Genomic DNA, 22,726 nt, shown 5'->3' with positions numbered 1-22,726 from the left:
ACTAGGAACGGTGAACTATGACTGATCCAGATCCACTGTGCTGTTAGAAGGGGAAGGCTTTGGCATACCTAATCTTGTCATTTATTACACTGTCACCAAATTTTATATTCCAATCTTTGAAGTGTTCTTACTTTGCCCACTTATCTACACCCACCACCATTCCCTCCAATACTTTCTGATGTGCTCAGCTTTGCGATGTTCACAGATTTGTCTAACTATTGGCATCTGTAACATATGAGAAGTTCTAGATTATATCTCCCCCAAGGAAGGAGGCATCATTGTGTACAGAACTACTGCCCAAACTTAATCCAAATCTCTAGGGAGATCCTGAAAGAATGTTCTCCAGCCCCAAGTAAGGAACGCAAGTAGAGTGCGTCTGGCATATCCTATGACTTTCTTCTTGCTTGTTCACTCAAAGCGCTCCAATACATTCACTTCTCACAGTTCTGGGACATAATTTCTACTGCTGCTGCAAAAAATGTCTTCTGGGATGAATGTACATTGAATTGGCAACACCAGCGATCATGCACATACTGAGAATCTTCCCACTTGCCATATGTTGAACTAGATCTTTCTCAGAAATGTTCAGGAAACATGTCCTCTGTGTCTCTTCTTTTCCTGATTAATTTGAATAAGGAACAATTGTCAGAATACTTGATTTTAAGAGCCACTTGTTCAGGTCATGATGTTCAGTGGCAATCAGTTGTTTATAAAATGATGTGATCCTGGACACTGTGGATCCAGCACTCTAAGAAGTTATGATTGTCTAGAAGAACCCCACCAGCAATGGACTTAGGACATGGCTTGGTAACCTGTAATCACAATAATACTTTCCATGTGCATTCTGTTACATTGGAGAACCCATTTCAGTTAATATATACCGTATTTCCCCATGTATAAGTCGTACCTTAGTTTTGGGGCCAGAAATTTGAAAAAAAATGTATTACACAAAATTATTGAACTCAAGTTTTATTCATCATAAAATTCATATAACTCCTCATCACTGTCAAAACTCCCATCCATTAATTAGCTTGTTCTCATCTGTGTCTGATGACGAATCACTATCTTCAACAATAAGCACAAAAACAAGTGCAAAAAAGTGGGAAATGCAAGTAAAAAAAATCTACAACCACTGTTTGAGAAGCACCCAGTTTTTAGACTCTAAATTTTTTGAAAAAAAGTGTGTCTTATACATGGGGAAATATGGTATTAAAAAGTTTGAGAGGAGAGCCTCCATTTGATTATATGTCATTCATAGAAAAGAAAATTACTAATACTTTTTTTCTTCTTTTCCAAGTGAAAGGAAGGGAGACAGAGAGACAGACTTCCGCATGCACTCCAACTGGGATCAACCCGGCAACCCCTATCTGAGGCCTATGCTCTGCCCGTCTGGGGCTATGCTCACAACTGAGCTATCTGTAGTGCCTGAGGTGGAGGCTCCACAGAGTCATCCTTAGCTCCCTGGGCTGATGTGCTCAAACTAATAGAGTCATGATTGTGGGAAGGGAAGAGGCAGAGAGAGAGAGAGAGACAAAGAGAGAGAGAAGGGGCAGGGGGAGGGGTGGAGAAGCAGATGATCGCTTCTCCTGTGTGTCCTGACCAGGAATTGAACCCAGGACATCCACACACTGGGCTGATGTCTACCACTGAGCCAACTAGCCAGGAAATTTATTAATATTTTTTAAATAAAAATATTTATTTAGTTCACTGAGTAAATAGTAATTGAGTGGGTGTCTATAGTTGACCAGCCCATTTAAATGTTTACTAGATTTCTCAAACTAAAATGTCTAAAACAGAACTCTTGCTTACTTTCTGCAAATATGTTCTTCTCCATTGTGCCCATCTCCATTAATGGTACTTCTATCTAATCATTCATTCTAAAAGACTAGCAGCTATCCTTAATCCTTCTTTTTCTCAACCTTCCAAATGTATCCACCAGTAAGTTGTATTGATTCTGCTTTTAGCTTATATCTGGAATTTGTCCATTTCTCTCCAGAACCATTGCCACTGCCCTAATCCAAGATAAAGTTATATCCAACCTACCATCACATTGCTTTTCTAGGCTACAATAGCTTTTAGACATCTTGTTTCTACTCTTGTCCTCCCTGCCCCCAAATACATTCTCTACATATTAAGTCATGTAATCAAATCCTTCAGAACAAAATTAAATTCCTTACCAAAGTGTGGCAAATGTAGCCAAGTCAAGTTGCTGTTTTCCAATTTTCATATTTTATTGGAAGATATTGATAACTCATGAAAAATGATACAGCATGATGAGAACAAGTCTCCAGCTGAATTTCACCACACATACAGTAATGAACAGCAGTACTTGTAAGCTTGGTGACATTTTAAGCCCCCTGTCCTTTGGAAACACTAACAAGTTCCCAGTGTGAAAGGTTCAATCAGGAAATACAGCAACATTCTAGCTACAGGACCAGCTGATTTTCTGGTTAAATTAGGTGATAGAATTTGCTGCTAAGTTTGGGGGCAAAGAACCAAATGGAGACCTGGATCTAAACCAACACTTTTTTTGAGAGAGAGAAGGAGAAAGAGAAAGAGAAAGAGAGGGAGAGAGAGAGAGAGAGAGAGAGAGTGAGAGAGAGATAAGAAAGTAGATAGAAAAGGGGAGGGGCGAAATGAGAAGCATCAACTCTTAGTTACTTCAGTTCAGTTGTTTCATTGTTTGCTTCTCATACATGCCTCGATTGAGGGGTTCAAGCCAAACCAGTGATCCCTTGCTCAAGCCAGAGTCCTTGGGATTCAAGCCAGGAACCTTGGGCTTCAAACCAGTGACCTTTGGGCTCAAGTCAGCAACCTTGGTATTATGCTGATGATCCTGTGCACAAGCCAGTGACCCCGTGCTTAAGATGTCAAGCCCACTCTCAACCCACAAGCCCACACTCAACCCACAAGCCCACACTCAACCCACAAGCCCGCGCTCAACTCACAAGCCCACTCTCAAGCCAGCGACCTCGGGGTTTCAAACCGGGAACCTCAGTGTTCCGGGTCAGTGCTCTCTGTGCCACCACTGATTAGGCCCATTCTCCTTAATAACATGGTTTTATTTTGTCTCTGTCAAAATTAAGCCACAAATTTGTATTGTTGCAAAATGCCTACCATCATCAAAATGAATAAACTGTACGCAAATTAATTATTTATTCGGGGACAACTGTGTCAGTCTATGGCCTTAACTTATTTAATTTCTATAACAACCTTACAAGTTCAAATCCATATATAGCTGAGTAAACTGAAGTCAAAGGAACTATAAAACATCTGCTTGGTTATCTACCCAGTAGGTGCCAAGCCAAGATTCAATCTTGTGCCTATCAATTGCCAAGAAGCCCTTCCCCAAACTAGTGTAGCATTGCACACCACAAACAAGTGGTGACAGCAGTTTCTTCCTGTATTTCAGTTTTTTTTGCATCCATATTAAAATAGCTAGGAAAAAAACCCTCCAGAATCCAAAACTGACAACTAATTGGTTCAGTATCTAATTTTACCTTAACCATGAAAGTTGCTTAATATAATTTTACCAGCATAATTCAATCATCAGAACATATTGAGAACTGCAACCTTAAAACATACACTGATTATGTTTTAAGAAGATAGACATGTTCTTAAAGCAAAATGAATGAATTAACATTAGAAATATAGGAAGGCAATTATCTTTAATTCATTTTCCTTCCTATTCTTTTCTCTGCCATAGCATAGTAGCTTATATTTATGTAATATAAAAGTGTCTGAGGACTTCAAAATGCTCTCCAAATATTTAATTCTGTGAACTTTAAAGTTATTTTGACTAACTTATTTGATATTATGCTTTTATTCTCTAATTAAAATGGCATTTTTTAACATAAGTGATGTGTTCTATGCATATAGAGAAAGTTATACAGGAACTTTTAAAGTTACCTCATGGCTTTTTACTGAGTTATCACTCATGGTCTCATTCAGCAAAGAGAGAAGGAAACAAGGTAAAACAAGAAAGAGTGGAAAGAAAACTAATTTGAAAGTGATAGAAGATTTTGAGAACACTTGTATGAATGATGATGTAGACATTCCTCAAAATTTGGCTGAATGTGTTTACCTGCTTTGCTTGTGCAGACTGCACTTTTTTTTTTTCTATTTCAAAACACTTTCATGAGTGTGAGGTGGTTGCAGTCAGGCTCTGGGGCCGCTTGGTTACAGAGGCCCTTGGGCTGCCTGGTTGTGGATCACGGGTACCTAGATGGGTAGGCAGCCATGAGGGTTCTATTCAGGAAGGGTAGCTTCCCCCGCCACCTCTGGAACCCAGAAGTCTCAGGTGAAGAGACTTGACTAGCAGACTCCCTGAAGAGTGGAAAGGTGATGAATTAAAATACTTTGGCATGGAGAGAGGGAGGACCTATTCAGACGAAACAGCCTTTATCCAAGGGATCGCAATTTTCATTTACAATAGTCACCCATCTATTTCAAGTTTTCTAGTCTGAAAGGAGTTGACTTTTTGTTTACGTCCTGATTCTGGTTAGCACTGCTGAGAGATTCTGCAATTTTTCAAACATTAAACAAAGCAATCTAATTTATGAAGATTTATATAGTGTAGTGGAAAGAATAGTGACATAGGTAGGTGACAAGGACTCTGTTCTGTAAGCTTCTCTCTGTGAAGAGAGAGGGTTGAATTGGGAAATTTTTACGGTTTTATACAATAGTTTATCATTCAATGCTTCTCAAAGATAGTGGTTTATGCTTACATACTAAGTTTTGGGCACTTGCCTAAATACTCAGGTACTTCATTTAAGCTTCATGATAACCATGAGATAACTACTACAGGGGATCCTCGGGTTACAACACAGTTCTGTTCCTGTGACTTTGACATAATCCTAATTTTGGTGTAATTTATAACACATCCTAGCCTGAGTCACTTACCTTTCCTAACACAGTTGTAAAATCATAATCTAGAACATAAAAACACAACTAAGCCACAGAAAGAGGAAAAGGAAAATATACTGTACTGTACACTGTACTGTAGTAACAGAAACAATGACAAAAAATGAGTGTAAAAAAATTCCTTCCCCTATTCCTGTGGTTGGCTCACACACTGGAAGGGGCATTGCAAGGTGGGAGAGAGTGACCTATTGGGAGGAGGAAGCTGGAGAGGCAGGAGAACCTGCAGAAGGTGCTGGAGATACTGGGTGAATCAGGATTGCCTAAGGAACATGCAGGAGATGCTGGAGATGATTCTACCTGTACTACAGGTGTTTCATCTCTAGAGGCTGCTGATGTAGAGGGCACAGGATCTGTTGCAGGCCTCTCTACCTTCTTAAAGAATTGCTCCAGGCTAGTCTGGAAGGTTGATAACTTCTCTTCCAAAATCTGCCTATAGCATTGCAAGGCATCCATAACAGCTCTGTAGACCTTACTGGATCTGTCATCGCTGGGGTCCTCAGCCTGAAATTTTGCCAACCCATCCTCTATCACAGAAAAACCTTCTGCCAAACCCTTGGTAATAAATCTCTTGGGTTCTGGAGTTTCTATCTCTTTCTCTCCAATCAGCTGCTTCTCCAGGTGAATGAGGTCCTCAGCAGACAGCTCCTCTCCATGTGATGCCAGTAGCTCTGTGACATCCTCAGCCTCCACCTCCAAATTAAGCTGCTTACCCATGGCAACAGCCTTCTCTGTTACAGGCTCCACTGACTCCTTCTCAAAGCCATGGAAGTCACATACAAACTGGGGACACAGTTTTTTTCACACATATTTAAGTCGCACCACTTCATCCCAGGCAAATGCAATGTTATGTACATCATTGTAAATGTTATAGGACTTCCAAAAGTCTTTGAGTGTCAAGTTCTTGTCCTTCTCAGTTGCATTATGGGACATAGCAAATGTCCTCTGGAGGTAGGAGGCCTTGAAAGAGGTAATGACACCTTGTCCATAGGCTGTAAAAGGGCAGTGGTATTAGGTAAAAGATAAGCCACCTTGAGATTAGGGTTAAAGTCATTCAAGTGGGCCGGGTGACCAGGGGCATTGTCCAGCACTAGCAACACCTGAAAAGGTAACCTCTTGTTAACACTGTAGTCCTTCACTGCTGCTGGCACAAAATGGCTGAAAAACCACTCCTCAAAAATCTGAAGTGTCATCCATGACTTCTTGTTAGACCTCCAGATGACAGGCAGTTAGTGACCCTTCCAAATGCCCTTTAGTGCCCTTGGATTCTCTATCTGGCACTCCACAGAGGCTTAAGTTTGAAGTTACCTCAGCATTGCTCCCAAGAAGCAAAGTCAGTCTCTCCTTGCAAGCATTATGGCCTGGTGCTGTCTTCTCCTCCTTGGCGATGTTGGTCCTGTTAGGCAGTGGTCCCCAACCTTTTTTGGGCCACGGACTGGTTTAATGTCAGAAAATATTTTCACGGACTGGCCTTTAGGATGGGATGGATAAATGTATCACGTGACCGAGACAAGCGTCAAGATTGAGTCTTAGACGGATATAACAGAGGGAATCTGGTTATTTTAAAAAAATAAAACAACATTCAGACTTAAATATAAATAAAACGGAAGGCCCTGGCTGGTTGGCTCAGTGGTAGAGCGTCGGCCTGGCGTGCAGAAGTCCCGGGTTCGATTCCCGGCCAGGGCACACAGGAGAAGCGCCCATCTGCTTCTCCACCCCTCCCCCTCTCCTTCCTCTCTGTCTCTCTCTTCCCCTCCCGCAGCCGAGGCTCCATTGGAGCAAAGATAGCCCGGGCGCTGGGGATGGCTCCTTGGCCTCTGCCCCAGGTGCTAGAGTGGCTCTGGTCGCAACAGAGTGACGCCCCGGAGGGGCAGAGCGTCGCCCCTGGTGGACGTGCCGGGTGGATCCCGGTCGGTCGCATGTGGGAGTCTGTCTGACTGTCTCTCCCCGTTTCCAGCTTCAGAAAAATACAATAAATAAATAAATAAATAAATAAATACGGAAATAATGTAAGTTATTTATTCTTTCTCTGTGGATTGGTACCAAATGGCCCACGGACCAGGGGTTGGGGACCACTGCTGTTAGGCATATGCTTCCAAAAGAGGCTTTCTTGTCAACAGTAAGCACTTGTCAGCACAGTAGCCCCACTTTTTGGTTAATTCAGCCCACCTATTAGGAAATTCGCCTGCTGCTTTCTCATCCCCAGTGGCAGCTTCACCTTGCACCTTACGGCTATGCAAGTTGGCACGAGCCTTGAAACGCATGAACCAACCGCTACTAGTCACAAAAGCTTCACTCCCTTCCCCCTTTTCACTTTTTATTGCCTGAAACAATAATTTAACCTTCTCCTTAATCAACGTTAAATTAACTGGTATATGCCACTGATGCTGGTCATCCAGCCACAAAACTAGCAATCTTTCCATCTCAATCATTACGCCACTTTGCTGTTTAGTAATTACAGTCGATTTCATAGTGACTGATCCCTTTATGTGCTCTAGGATATGCTATTTATCCTTGATAATGGTTGCTACAGTAGAGCGGCTAAGGCCTAGCACATGGCCAGTGTTCATTGCTGCTTCTCCTTTTCCTGATCTCTTTACAATGTCTAATTTCACTTTCATCGTGATGGCTTTCCTTTTCTTTGAAGCACTACCATCTGAAGATTCTAATTTTCATTTAGGAGCCAAGATAAGGCCCAAAAATTTGCCTTAAAAAGCAACACAAATGGAACACTTGTGCTGTTAATAGTCCAAAATGGCATAGGTAAGCATACTAGGGGACGCCAGCTCCCCCACTCTCAGACCGTGTTACTGCGTATTCTTCTACTACACGCAACCAAACTAGCTCGCCCACTTAATCTGTAAGTACAACACTAATGGCATAAGCCAAAACACTCATGTCTCAATGTTTTAAAGTTTTTATGAGAGTGAGAGGTATAAACTTGAAATGTCATATGTCAAGACTATTGTAATCTGAGGACTCCCTGTATCGTTATCTCATTTACAAATACAAAAACTGGAGCCCAGGGGTTAAGTAATTTTCCTTGATTTTTTAGTTTTCTGGAGCATCAAGTTTATCATAAAATTTAGAGGAATCAAATACTTTACTAAAACCCCCACAAAAATGGGATAAAAAAAAGAGCCAGAAAAGGGAGAAGGACCCCAGGAAAAATAGTCCAGTCTTTGAAGTTTCATTCAGGTGAAGGCCAAAGGGTGGACCTTCAGTGAGAGGGACCTCTCTTCTTAACCCTTTGAGGACTCCAGGCCATCCTCCAAGCTTAGCAGGTGTTTTGGATGTTTCTGAAGCCTGACCAGGCAGTGGCGCAGTGGATAGAGCATTGGACTGGGACACAGAGGACCCAGGTTTGAAACCTCAAGGTTGCCAGCTTGAGCACGGGGTTCCTGACTTGAGCATGGGATCATAGACATGACCCATAGTCGCTCACTCAAATCCAAAGGTCACTGGCTTGAAGCTCAAGGTTGCTGACTTGAGCTCAAGGTCACTGGCTTGAACAAAGGGTCACTTACTTTGCTGTGGCTACCCAGACAAGGCACATACAAAAAGCAATCAATGAATAACTAAGGTGCTGCTGCAACAAAGAATTGATGCTTCTCATCTTTTTCTCTTCCTGTCTGTCTGTCCTTCTCTCTGACTCTGTCAAAAAAAAAAAAGAAAAAAAAAAAAGAAAAGATGTTTCTGAAGGCCATGGAGATTACCCTTCTGATGAGCAGTGTGGCAATCTATACACCTCCGCCATTGCTGGACCAAGTTCTCTCACCCAGGAGCCCTCGCCCACATACTTTGTATTTCTGGCATCACTCTCACCTGAAGCTGTTGGCATCCAGCCTCTAGCTCAGCGGTTCTCAACCTGTGGGTCGCGACCCCAGCGGGGTCGCTGAAAGCCATCGGAAAATACATAATGCATATCAGGTATTTACATTCTGAATCATAACTGTAGCAAAATTACAGTTATGAAGTAGCCACCAAAATTATTTTTTGGTTTGGGGTCACTGCAACATGAGGAACTATATTGCAGGGTCACGGCATTAGAAAGGTTGAGAACCACTGGTCTAGCTGATCTCTTCTACCATGTGGCTGGCCTCCCTGGAGTTCAGCAAGTTCAAGTCAGTGCTTAAAATGCAGGGAGTGCAGCTTGACTTCCCCAAAGTCTTTGACTATGACCCTGCCTTGGCTGTCCACAATATAAAAAATTATATTGCTTGACCCTTATCCTTTTGAGATGCTATTTCTGAGTCTTAATATGAAAATGAAGACCCTCCTATTCTCCTTCTGCTGGCTCAGGCAGTGTGTGTGGGGGGGGACTGGGGTTCCATCTTCAGGCTGCCAGCTTGGAGGGACTTTTTCTTGTTGATTCCTTCTGGAGCTCTACCTTTGCTGCTGCTATTGTGGGAAGTGGGGGAGCTCCCAGGGCCATGCTGGAGTGCTGGGCTAAGGATGGTGGTGCTGGACTCCAAGGGGTTGGGGCAATGTTCTTTGATGCCAGGCTGGGTGGGGGACTGGCAGACTCTTTGGTCTTTTGCCCTGATAGCTGGCCCTTTCAGGTTGGGGAAGGACTGCAGTTTGGGGGTTCAGATGAAGGGCAGGGTTCGACCCTCATGGTGTGGCCCTTCTCCTTGGTTTGGGTGGTTCTCAGGAGCAGGCACATGTCTATCACTTCATTGTACTTTCTGCCATTAACTCTGTTACCTGGAGGGTCCATATTGCCACAGGGTGGCTTACTGTGAGGCCTGAGTTCTTCTCCCAACCCGTGGTGAGCCATGGGTCCTTCATTATACTTTCCAGAGGTTTTCTTCTGCTGTAGTCAAGGTTCATTAATTTTTTTTAAAGTTTCCAACATTCTGTAGACATAAAATATGGAACATTGGCCCTGGCCGGTTGGCTCAGTGGTAGAGCGTCGGCCTGGTGTACAGAAGTCCCAGGTTCGATTCCCGGCCAGGGCACACAGGAGAAGCGCCCATCTGCTTCTCCACCCCTCCCCCTCTCCTTCCTCTCTGTCTCTCTCTTCCCCTCCCGCAGCCGAGGCTCCATTGGAGCGAAGATGGCCCGGGCGCTGGGGATGGCTCCTTGGCCTCTGCCCCAGGTGCTAGAGTGGCTCTGGTCGCAACAGAGCGACGCCCCGGAGGGGCAAAGCATCGCCCCCTGGTGGGCAGAGTGTTGCCCCTTGGTGGACGTGCCGAGTGGATCCCGGTTGGGTGCATGCGGGAGTCTGTCTGACTGTCTCTCCCTGTTTCCAGCTTCAGAAAAAAAAAAAAAATTAAAATATGGAACGTTGAAGTATCCACTCAGTATCTGCTGTGCCAGTTTCCAAAAGTTCTCTCCCACAAACAGCAGGGTCCCCATCATCATCCAATACAGAACTATCCCCAGGCTCCATACATCGACCCCGAGGTCATCACAACGTTGGTGCAGGGAGAGCCCTGGGTGGAGAGGCATAAGAGAAGGTGCCACAGAATGTGCTCAGTTTATGGCTGATATACATTTGCTACTGAGGCCAACGTCTGCAAGTCTTACACTCAGCTTCGCATCTAAAAGTTTGTTCTCTGGCTTTATGTCCCTGTGGATAATGCCCCTCTGGTGACAGTACTATATACTGTTGATATGCTGCTGGAACATGGCTTAGGCTTCTTTCTCAGTCATGTGGCTATGGTCCTCCAGATAATTAAACAAGTCCCCTCTGCTCACAGGCTCTATATTGAGGAATTATTTTCCTCAGTGGCAATCACTTCAAATAACTTTATGATATTTGGATGACTCAAGCCTTTTATATAGTGGACTGCTTGAAAAATTCTAGAAAAACTCTGCCAATTAATGACTTTGACAGCAACCTCTGTCCTGGTCAGAATGTGCTGTGCCACCTCACCTTGGCAAAAATTTCCTGGCCAGTGATGTTCAGGAGCTCATAATACTTAACATGGGGCTCCTCCCAGGTAGAGATGGCTGCAAGGTCATTAGACATGGTGACTTGTTAACTACACTAACTATCAATGCTAACTATTACTAACTATGCTAACAAAGACAATAAATATACTAACAATGGCAACTAACTATGCTAATAAACAATACTAACTATCTATAGGAATAATAACTATACTAACAATGTGTATGGCCAGCAGTCGTGGCCGTCGCGGCCATGCACATGCAGGTTCCCATTAGATTCGGGCAGACGGTAAAGAAGCAGTGGAGCCAAAAAATGGTGGGCCATCCTTTATTGAAGTCTCGCACCGGCAGATGAGCAAACATACAGGGAAAAACACTTCCTACCGGTTCCACAACCAGGAAAATCTTCTCCAGTTCCTCCTAGAATCAAAGGCCCCACCAGTCTCAGCAGAGCTCACAAAACCCCTCAGCTCTGGTTCTCAATTTGCACACCTTCTCCCTCTCTGCAAAAACAAACTCTGCAAAAAATGGCTTCTCTCTCCTCCAGCAAACATTAGCAAGACAGTGGCCCTTCCCAAGCAGAAAGGTAATTTGCAATTTCACAGATCACATACCTGGCACTGCCCAGCACCATTTTTTTAACACTAAAAGTGAGCAAAACAAAAAAAAAAACAAATTTTACAAACTCATTTGCTCAACACAATGCTAACTAATAATACTGATAAACAATGCTAAATATACTAACTATACCAAAACTAACAATACTAAAAAAAAATTTAAAAATGAGAAGAAAAATGAGAAAAGAAAACTTTCAGTGTGAAAGAAAATAAAGTAATGAGAAAAGAGAACACTAAGAAAAATGAGAGAAAATAATAAAAATATGAGAAAAAAAGAGTAAAAAAATAAGAGAAAAATAAAAAGGAGGGGGGGGACTGGAAAAAACAAGCTAACTAGTACAAGTTCAACAGATCACCACAAATCAGCTTCCTGGGCCATAAAGGACAATAGCCTCAGCCCAGCCAGGGCCTTTTATAGGAGTTATTTTGTAATGGGACTTAGGAGGTTGTTGGTCAAATAAGTTTGTAAATATGATATATAGGTTTGCTAGCTTATAGTTTGATTGGGTGTGGGGGACAGGCTGTAAGCAGGCAGGGTCGTTATACCTTAAGGCTTAGTTTTAAGACTGAGCCTTTCCCACCTGTTGGGCAGATAAAATGTATTATGCTCACTTTGTTAAAGATGACGCTGCCCATGTGGAGGCCATTGCCCAGGTGATATTAGTGTGTGTTGGGGGCAGGCGGTGGGCAGGCAGAATCCTTGTAGCCTGGGGCTTGGTTTTAGGACTAAGCCTTTCCCACCTTTTTTTATGTGGGGTGGTACAATCCAATCATGGCTCAGAGAAGTGACTTTGTATTAGAGACTTCCCTATTTTGTATATTGGATTAAAGGTTTTGAATCTACATTATAAAATGGGGGCAGAACGAGAGCTTGCGCTCTTGGTTCCTGAGATTATTATTAGAGGAGAGAGCAGAGAGGAGAGCAGAAAGAGGCCATGTGGCCAGGAGAAGCAGCCAAGATGGCGGAGTATTGAGTGAGAGGCCAATTTGTGCAGTTTGACGCTGGAGAAGGAAGGAGATGGGGAACAGAGGTGAATAAGTGGTGAGCTAGAAACCTTTGATTCTAGGAAACTTGGATAAGTCAGTAGTTTTGTGAGCACTGAATGTGAGTGGGTTTTGGAGCCCAGTGTGTGTTTTTATTTGCCCACCGGGTGCAAGCTAGGATTAAAGACTATGGCCCACCAGTTTTTGGCTCCATTGTTTCTTTACCGACTGTCCGAATCCAATGCAAACCTGCATGGGCTGGGCTGCTCTGATGGTGGCCCTCGCCGTGGCTTTGTATCAGAGACTTCCTTGTTTGTATATTGGATTAAAGGTTTTGATTTCTACACTATAAAATGGGGCAGACCAGGAGCTCTCTCGCTCTCAGTTCCTGAGATTAGCATTAGAGAGGAGAGCAGAAAAAGGCCACATGGAGGAGAGGAGAAGCAGCCAAGATGTCAGAGTGCTAAAGGAGAAGCCAGTTTGTGCAGAGTTTATGCAGAGAGGAGATGGGGAACAGAGGTAAATAAGGCTGGTGAGGTAGAAGCCTTTGATTCTAGGAAACTTGGATATGTCAGTGGCTTTGGGAGCTCTGAATGGAAAGGGAAGTGTTTTCCCACTGTGTGTATTTCTTGCCCACCGGGTGCAAGCTAGGATCAAGATGATGGCCCAGCAGTTCTTGGCTCCGTTGTTTCATTACCATCTGTCCAAATCAAATGCGAACCTGCACAGGCCAGGAGGCTGTGATGGTGGCCATGGCTACTGGCTTTCAGAGGTCAGAGCAGAAATGTACCAATAATGACTGGGAATAAATCACAGTGGTTTTCTTACTTTTTGGTCTCAAGACCTTTTAAATCTGAAAAAAAAAAACACCCTAAACCAGGACCCCCAAAAGCATTTTGTTTATGTGCAATATTAAAAAGTGATATTTACTTTATTAGAAAAAAAAAGAAAACACTTTTAGGAAAAAAAGGCAATTTAGGTTATAAAATTTTTTTCAAGATACAATGATCCTTCAACTATAGGAACTGAAGGGTACTTGGCATTTGGTAGCCCACAATGCAATGTTTTCATTTAGCTAACACGTGAAGTAACCAGCACTTCGGTTGAGCCATGAATCCCTTCCTGTTGGCTGAATCCTAGATGAGGCTCTAGTGGGCTTCCTAATTAAATTCCAGCATGGTCTGATTACAATTGTATAGAGTTTAGCTGGTTTGAAAAATCAGAAGTGAGGCCCATTTGACATTTTATGTATATTTTTTCTTTATCTCATTCTTCCTCCTCAACTCCATTCCTCTCCCCAGTGCATTTGCCTCAGTAAAGAGCATAATTACTGTTCTCTTGCTGGCTTCTTAAGAGCTGCCTTCCCTTCCCAGTCCTAGGCTGCTCCACCCCTTTTCACAGACCAAAGTAAATCTGCACAATAATGAACCATATAAGGAAGGAATGACATCATCAGTCAGTGGTCTCAAGCTGTTTTGCACAACGTTCACCTTTCATTGTTCTGATGACAGGGCTGGAATGTGACGGTTAATTCCCTGTGGAGTAGGGGGCAGAGCAGCGCCTGCTGCTGTTGCACAAACTTCAGTACCCTCTTATAAAAAACATAAACAAAAACAAAAACTACCATGCTTCCTAGTATTAAGGTAAGGAAGTCAAGATCTGTTTTGATTTAAGCAACCTTAGTTACTCCATGCGCATTTCATTTGTTAATAGGCTTACTTGGCAGTAAACTCATTTCTAAGTGTTATTGCAAAGAGCGTCTTGGAAGCTGGGTCTGGACATTTGTGGAGCCTTGACTAATCTGACAAGAACTGTGAGAACTCCACGATCTTTTAGCTTTCGGCTGTAGGTTTTACTGAGTGTGGATGGTGACAACCCTCGAAAGTGATCAGCTTATTGATACCTCAGAATCCTTGACTGGAACAGTCCAAGACACATCTTGTGGTATGAGGCATGCTCCTGTTTTTCTATGGAGGTAGAAAGTAATTAATTCTACGAAAACTTGGGGAGTTTGTATAAATGAGAATGGAAAAATTTCTTTCTCATATCTTGCTGCTACCAATTCTACTAATGTGTTTTTGAAGGCTTTTTAACAGAACAACCTTTCCATGAACTGTAAATATATCTTCTACTTTTGTGATTACTTGATGATCAATAACTAGTTTGAAGCAAAAATGCTATTTTTAAGGCTTTCTTTGTTGTCGTTATGTGGATTTTCCGCAGATCTGTCTTTGCATATGGGAAGAAGGCTTGTAAAACTTGGCAAGGAATTAGAATGCATAGAGATCCAAAGAAAGCCCTGTTTGTTCTGAAACTGTCAGTGTGGCAGTGATAACAAGAATAATAAAGCAAATAGCAGATTTGATTTCAAAGTGAAAATGGGATTAAAGTTTGGACTATGTGAAACGATTGTGTTAAAGTTCAATTTGAGTAATTTTTCAAAATGTCATAAAAACATTGTCCGAATTCAGCAGAGTGCATCAAAATAAATAGCTTGCATTTAGTGCTCAATAGGGCTGGAGGTTAGTGTGAGTCTTTCACAAAAGAACTTTACTTGGCCAAAGCCAAATTATTATAGTGTGATTTTAGATTCACATGACCCGCTTCATAGAAATTTGAACAAAAGGGCAGATGGTGTGGTTCTCATTTGTGTAGATTTAATTTTGTATAACATTGACTGTTAATCATGTTTTGTTTCTGTGCTTAAAGTGATGAAATTTTAGTTCAACTGTGATGAAAATCTTGGGTTGACTATATTGATCTGACTGGATTTTTAATTCCATGTGACTGGATAAACTTCTGTTTACTTGTAAAACTAAATATCCTTGCCTCAACAGAAGAATGCTCATATTGTTTTTTCCTCTAGATTGACAATAGTCAGGATCAAAACAAAATTAAGTCTCCACATTATGGAGTTTTGTTTATTTTGACTTTTTATTTTTTTGCATTAGCTTTAAAGTTGTTCCAAACCCAGATAAGATAATTAATAAATAAATGTTAACATAATTTATAAAGTATATAATAAAATTTCATGTATGCTTATATTTAAAAGCTTTTTAAAGACCTTTAGATGCAATGACAATAAATTTTATGGTCATTTTAAAGAGGGAAAGGGTTATTTTTCTGAGTAAATAAATGCATAGGAATGCACTAATATCAGTGATTTATGCACTGAAGGTAATTTGCTACTAATTCATGTCTATATTATTTTAAACAAATATTATTCCTGAAAACTGATTTGGCCAAGAGACAAATTAGCTTAACAGTATCTTAACAAAAGACTTCACAAAGGGTATGTTTTTTATATTATGAGGTCTCATTAAGTAGGAGCTTAAAACATGACTTTTGTCTAGTACTCTATAAATGCATGCTCACAGAGTAAAATGAGGTATATTTATACCTTTGTGAATTGTTTTCAACTTGCTTAAATAGTCTCAGGAAATCTGACTCATGCTTCTAGCTCCTCCTCTCACATTCTGTGTGACAAGTGCAGCCCCCAGAAGAAAGGTCTCTCTGTATCAGTATGTGGAAAGACACCCTCACACCATATCTGTATCAGTATGTGGGAAGACACCCTCACACCATAGTTGCAAGAACCTAAAAACCCACCTTCCTCAAAATATCCTCCTTACTCTCTGGCTTCCCTAGTGAAATTTCTTCATTTGAGTTATTTTCTGAGGGAGAGAATCTCCAGTGATACTGCACAACGGTGAACTAGAGAATCAGGTGTGATGACCCTGGGTGACACATTCTTTGGAAATGAGAGGGGGAAAGTCTCTGGTTTAGAGTAAGGGAAGAAAATGCCTGTTGGGCAAATGAGTTTGTAAAATTTGTATTTTTTTAGTTTGCTCGCTTTTGGTGTTAAAAAATGGTGATGGGCAGCACCAGGTATGTGATCTGTGAAATTGCAAATTACCTTCCTGCTTGGGAAGGGCCATTGTTTTTTTAATGTTTGCTGGAGGAGAAGTTTTTGCACCAGAAAGTTTGTGAAGAGAAGGGAAGAAGTTATGTTTGCAGAGTGAGAGAGCAGAGAGAATGCAGAGTGCTGAGGAAGAAGCCAGTTTGTGCAGAAAGAGAAGGTGTGCAGATGGGGAACCAGAGGAGAGGGACTTTTGCGAGCTCCACTGAGACTGGTGAGGCCTTTGATTCTAGGAGAAACCGAAGAAGATTCTCCTGGTTGTGGAACAGGAGAATGTGTCAGTGGCTTTGGGAGCCCTGAGTGTAAGGGAAGTGTTTTTCCCTGTGTGTATTGCTCGTCGGCAGTGTGAGACTTTAATAAAGGAATGCCCCACCATTTTTTGGCTCCACTGTTTCTTTACCATCTGCCCAAATCTAATGGGAACCTACATGTTCATGGCCATGACAGTGGCTACTACTGGCCATACAATGCCCAAGGCCACACATTTAGGTAACAAATTTCTCTGGTTCCTAGCTTTTTTGTTCCTCAGGAAAATTGTTAAGTAAGTTTATTCACCTGGCTGATTCTTTATAAACAACATAAAAAAGAAAACATTTTCTTTCTACTGTTTAAAATTTTTTTCATCTGATCAATCTGAAAGTGTTTGAAAAGTACTTTGGACAACCTAGAAAATATGAAAACACAATAAAAGGCATATTGTTGTTCATAGAAACTACTCATCCTTGCCCACTAGATAAATAACACTTTCAAGTTTCAAGAATGAAATAATATTTCCCATTACACCAGTAGATGCCCTTCCCTCACTAGTTTCATTGAAAAATTTATTCTCGGCCCTGGCTGGTTGGCTCAGCGGTAGAGCGTCGGCCTGGCGTGCGGGGGACCCGGGTTCGATTCCCGGCCAGGGCACATAGGAGAAGCGCCCATTTGCTTCTCCACCCCCCCCCTCCTCTCTGTCTCTCTCTTCCCCTCCCGCAGCCAAGGCTTCATTGGAGCAAAGATGGCCCGGGCGCTGGGGATGGCTCCTTGGCCTTTGCCCCAGGCGCTAGAGTGGCTCTGGTCCCGGCCGAGCGACGCCCTGGAGGGGCAGAGCATCGCCCCCTGGTGGGCAGAGCGTCGCCCCTGGTGGGCGTGCCGGGTGGATCCCGGTGGGGCGCATGCTGGAGTCTGTCTGACTGTCTCTCCCCGTTTCCAGCTTTAGAAAAATACAAAAAAAAAAAAAATTATTCTCATGGTTGGGAAAAGACACAAATTGGCAGTAAGTTCCAATTTAGTATTATTACTAATACTAGTATCTAACATTTATTGAGTTCTTACCTTTGTACATATTATAATTCATGTGATTATGACAATGACCCTGAGGATAGAGACTTCATTAAAAAGATTTTAGAGAGAGAGGAAGGAAGAAAATGCTTTTTTAAAAACTTGATTTTAGAGAGAGAGGATGAGAGAAGAGAGAGAGAAAAAACATTGAGTTGTTCTTCCACTTATTTATACTTCATTGGTTGATTCTTATATGTACCCTGACCAGGAATTGAACCTGCAACTTTGTTGTATTGGGACAGTACTCTAACCAACTGAACTGCTCAGCCAGGCCTTTGTAGAGCCAGTAACCACGGCTGCCATCACAGCCGCCTGGCCAATGCAGGTTCGCATTTGATTCAGACAGTAAGGAATCAACAGAGCCGAAAACTGGTGTTCCATTTTCCTTTAATCCTGGCTGCACCCGGTGGGCGAGAATATACATACAATGGGAAACACTTCCCTTTCCATTCAGGGCTCCCAAGGCCACTGCCTCATCTGAGTTTTCCTAGAATCAAAGGCTTCCACCTCAACAGTCTTATTCACCTCTGTTTCCCATCTCCTTCTCCTCCATGAACTGGATTTTCCCTCCTCATTAGGCCATTTTTGCTGCCTCCTCCACATAGCTTCCCTGCCCTGCTCCAGCCTGGGCTCCTCCTCCCTACAAGAACGTGCCCATTCTCTCCAAATGGCCTCCTAGCTCCACCTTTTAAAAGCTTTTGGCACAGCCTGACTAGGCGGTGGCGCAGTGGATAGAATGTTGGACTGGGACGCTGAGGACCCAGGTTCAAGACCCTGAGGTCGCCAGCTTAAGCGTGGGCTCATATGGTTTGAGCAAGCTCACCAGCTTGAGCCCAAGGTTGTTGGCTGGAGCAAGAGGTCACTCGGTCTGCTGTTGTAGCCCCCTGGTCAAGGCACATATGAGAAAGCAATCAATGAACAACTAAGGTGCCGCAACAAAGAATTGGTGCTTCTCATCTCTCTCCCTTCCTGTTCTCTGTCCCTCTGTCTGTCTCTGTCACAAAAAAAAAACAAAAACCCAAACAAAACAACAAAAAACCTCCATTTTGGCACAAAAGCCCTCCCCCAACACATATTAGCATAACCACGCCCACCCCAAGCAAGAAGGACAACTAGCTGTATCACGTGAGAACATCACTACATGAGAGCAGCAGCCATCTTTAACAGTAAGGGTGAGAAAAATTAACTTTATCTGCCCAACACCTTAAAAAATTTTTTTTAAAATTTCTTTCCTGGGGATAGATACTTTAATATTATCCCACTTTTGCAAAGGAAGAAACTGAAGAAGAGAAAAATTAGTAAACTTGCCCAAGTGCGTAGGCAGAACTGTACTCGAACCAGATAGCCTGGCTCTAGGGCACCTACTCTGAACTACTACACTAAACACTTAGGGATGGCTTTGAAATGACATGTGTTAAAAATACATACATTTTCTGCCAATGAAAATTATTGGCATGATTAAGTTACTAGAAGAAACTAGAAGTGTGTTTTCTAAACAAATTATTAGATATGATTTTACATTTGGTACTTTATTGGGAGTCATTTATTTTTTCTTCTTTAATATTTCCCTGAATATTCCCCTTTAGCTTTCAGTATTTATGATCTTTCTCTTTTATTGTTGCTGGAAAGCAATCCACTGGAGGATTGACACTCAGATAACTATAAGAGGAAAAAAGAATTTATTAAAGCCAGTGGAGCACGCAGTGCCTGTGGTTCCAAAGACATGTGCTCTCCAAAGTTAGATTTCTTACATCTTATATACCCTTCACAGTACACAGGTTCACATACATGGATCTCGTGATTCCTTTGTCTAGAGGTATATACGTCAATCACACGATTTCAGGATGGGAGGGGGTTAGATGATATTAGAGGATAAGCGTTTGTAAATTGCCCATTAAGGAGAAAGAAAGAGCAGAGGAAAGGGCTACTCAAATCTCCCTTCCCCTTCCCCTTCCTGCCTTCCTGGCTGTTTACCTTCTTCCTCACAGGTGTGGGGAAGGAAGGGTCCAACTCTCCTTCCTCCTTCCTTTGAAAACCTCTCCATTTACAATATAACAGCCCTTCCTAAGCAGGAATGCAATCAGCCATCTTGAGCTGGGGTAAATCACACGCAAGTATAAAAATCATATATACAAAATCTCTCTGAGTGCTTGGCTTAAATCATAAAATGCCTAGCTCTAAAGAACCTATAGTGCATAATGAAAAAGGTAGAGAGTTAAGCTTCAGGATTGCTGTCTTGGGATCTAAGGCAAGACCCTTCCCTGCTGCCCAGCCTTAAAGTGGGGACAGGTGAGACCCTTCATGTTTGATCTGAGGGAGAGGAAGAACACTCCTCTGCCTTCCCTTCTTTCTTCAGCTCATATGTGTTCTTGTTTTTGGTCCCTACCATGCAATTCTTATTTTTCCTTAACTCTTCATTAACCTACTCTCAACCACTACTATTTGTGTTTCCTTTCTTTTGGGTTGTCTTGTTATTCCAAGCTCCAAATCTGTCATAGGAGAAATCATGAGGTGTATAAAGTTATGTGTTGGGTGTAGAGAAGGGAAGTGACCCTGAGCTCTGAAATTTACATATTGTATGATCTGTTCAGGGTTACAGCAAAAACTCAGATGACTTAAATGGGGTAGTTTTATATCATTATACATGTGTGGCTGGAGTGTCAGGAAGCTAATAAAGGACACTGCAGTTCCGTAGAACCCTAGTAATTGGTGTTGGGGTGGGGAGTGATAGAGTGTGGGGGTTGGTACTTCTTACTACCAGTTAATTTGGAGAGAGGGAGTAGTTACTGGAAGTCTCGATAGTAAATGAAGCTCTCTATAGGAGAGGGTTGCTAACAGGGAGTATGGCCCTTAGTAGGAGAATGAAACCAAATATTCAAGACTCAGGAGGGAAGTAATACCCCATTCTTCAGTCTCCTATCAGTGCTCGGTATTGACTAAAGCAAACTGGAAGCTAGAAATCATTTGCTAGTACAATGCCTAACAGCCTCCTGGAGTACAGAGAGAGAGAATTGAAAATGATAAATGAACTGGAGAGGTAAATGAAAATTAAGTAACACAAGGATGATAATTAGAAGTATAGAATTATGTGTGTATTAAAGAATATAAAATACAAATTAATAGACTGGTAACTTAGTAATGTCAATAATAATTTTTTTCCTACAGCTGTATATAACATTGATCTCTTTAAGTGAGTTGATGTCCCTAATTTAGATACTTCCTGGCCCTGGCCAGTTTGTTCAGTGGTAGAGTGTCAGCCCAGCGTGTGGATGTCCCAGGTTCAATTCCCGGTCAGGGCACACAGAAGCACCCATTTGCTTCTCCATCCTTCCCCCTCTTGCTTCTCTCTCTCTCTCTCTCTTTCTCTCTGTCTCTCTCTCTCTTCCTCTCCTGTAGCCATGGCTTCATTGGAGTGAGTTAGCCCCAGCACTGAGGATGGCTCCATGGCCTCCACCTGAGGCGCTAAGAAGAGCTTGGTTATGAACAACGAAGCAATGCCCCTGATGGGCAGAGCGTTGTCCCCTAGTGGGCTTGCAGGATGGATCCTGGTAGGGTGCATGCTGGAGTCTGTCTCTGCCTTCCCTCCTCTCATTGAATTGAAGAACAAAAAAACCCAAAAGACAAACAAAAAAAAACAACCCACTTCCTTCCAAAAGGTTGAGTCCTGATTTGCTTCCCTCACAAGTTTAGAATAGAAAACTACTTACTTTTCAAAGATGAATAAATTTGAGATCTAAAAAAGAACATTTTAAAGAGTCATAATTCTAGATGAGACCTAGATATGTATCGTGCCCATGCTAATTCAGCTGAGTTGAGTTTTTAAAAAAGATGGTTTTGCCCTCTATTCAAATTGGTAGAATCTTGAGGAAAAATTGAGCAATTGGTAACCATCCTGACCATCTCTCTAAGATTCTACATGATACCACTTAGATCAATTGGCTATATATTATGATGCTAATGGGACCAGTGGATCAAGACACTATCATTACATAGTCACCTTTGTCAAAATGCAGGGGAAGAATCCTGTATAATTCTTTCTATCTTAACCATCACATTTAGTCACCATAAACGGGTATGTGTCCATTTAATTTATTTTCTCATATTACAACTATGATCTTTTTTATTTTTTCTTGGAGAATTTCAATACTTTCATCACTGGTCTCCTTGCCTGTAGTCTTCCCCTTCTGTTATCCGTACAATCACATGGTCATCAGAAATTTCTGATCTCCAAATTTGATATTATGACTGCTCTTAAAATCCTTCAAAAACTGTGCACCCCTCACAGTGCTCACAGTGGAGCTGGACTCCTTAGGAAGACATCAAACTTCTTGATGATCTGACCTCCACATTCCACTGAAGTCTTATTACTTGGCATTTTCCCCTCCTGCTGTGTGTTCTGACATTGACTGTGCTGTTCTGAATGAGGTACTGTTTTCTTGTGTTTGCATATTCTTTTTCCTTAACGTGGTGCGACATTTCACCCATTCTTTTTTTTTTTTTTTTTAATTTTTTAAAAAAATTATTTTATTTATTCATTTTAGAGAGGAGAGAGAGAGACAGAGAGAAAGAGAGAGAGAGAGAGAGAGAGAGAGAGGAGGAGCTGGAAGCATCAACTCCCATATGTGCCTTGACCAGGCAAGCCCAGGGTTTCGAACCGGTGACCTCAGCATTTCCAGGTCGACGCTTTATCCACTGCGCCACCACAGGTCAGGCCCCATTCTTTATTTTTATAAATTTGTTGTTTATTCATTCACGAACAGATATTGATTGAGCACCTTTGATGTGATAGACACTTTATTAGAGGGCTCGTTCGTGTTCAGCCACGAGCCTGTTCTTATAAAGCTTTTACACTGTGAAGAAGTAAAGAGACAGATAATATCTAAGTAAACAAATACCATGTGTCTGTAAAGTCATGGTGCACTTTTGACCGATCACAGGAAAGCAACAAAAGATGATAGAAATGTAAAATCTGCACCAAATAAAAGGAAAACTCTCCCAGTTTCATACCTATTCAGTGCAGTTCGATGTGAGCTCCATTTGTTGCCCTACACACATCCAAACAATAGTG

The 22,726-nt window shown here is 42.1% G+C and overlaps 1 protein-coding gene across 8 annotated transcripts in view; it reads left to right on the top strand.

The window, feature by feature from the left end:
* Positions 1 to 22,726, top strand: part of FILIP1 (filamin A interacting protein 1) — a 242,178-nt gene that overhangs the window by 173,636 nt on the left and 45,816 nt on the right. The window contains exon 1 of one of the 8 annotated variants that reach the window (XM_066253845.1): positions 14,271 to 14,394. The exons of the other annotated variants lie outside the window; for them this stretch is intronic. Within the exon in view, the coding sequence (XP_066109942.1) occupies positions 14,285 to 14,394 (110 nt within the window). The 5' untranslated portion in view covers positions 14,271 to 14,284. Of the gene's footprint in view, positions 1 to 14,270; positions 14,395 to 22,726 lie in introns of those variants that run through there. 8 annotated transcript variants of the gene reach the window in all.

Source organism: Saccopteryx bilineata, chromosome 1 (genome assembly GCF_036850765.1).
Source record: "Saccopteryx bilineata isolate mSacBil1 chromosome 1, mSacBil1_pri_phased_curated, whole genome shotgun sequence".
NCBI lineage: Eukaryota > Metazoa > Chordata > Mammalia > Chiroptera > Emballonuridae > Saccopteryx > Saccopteryx bilineata.
The sequence above is the reverse complement of the archived record's forward strand: the minus strand, read 5'-3'. Positions and strand labels throughout refer to the sequence as shown.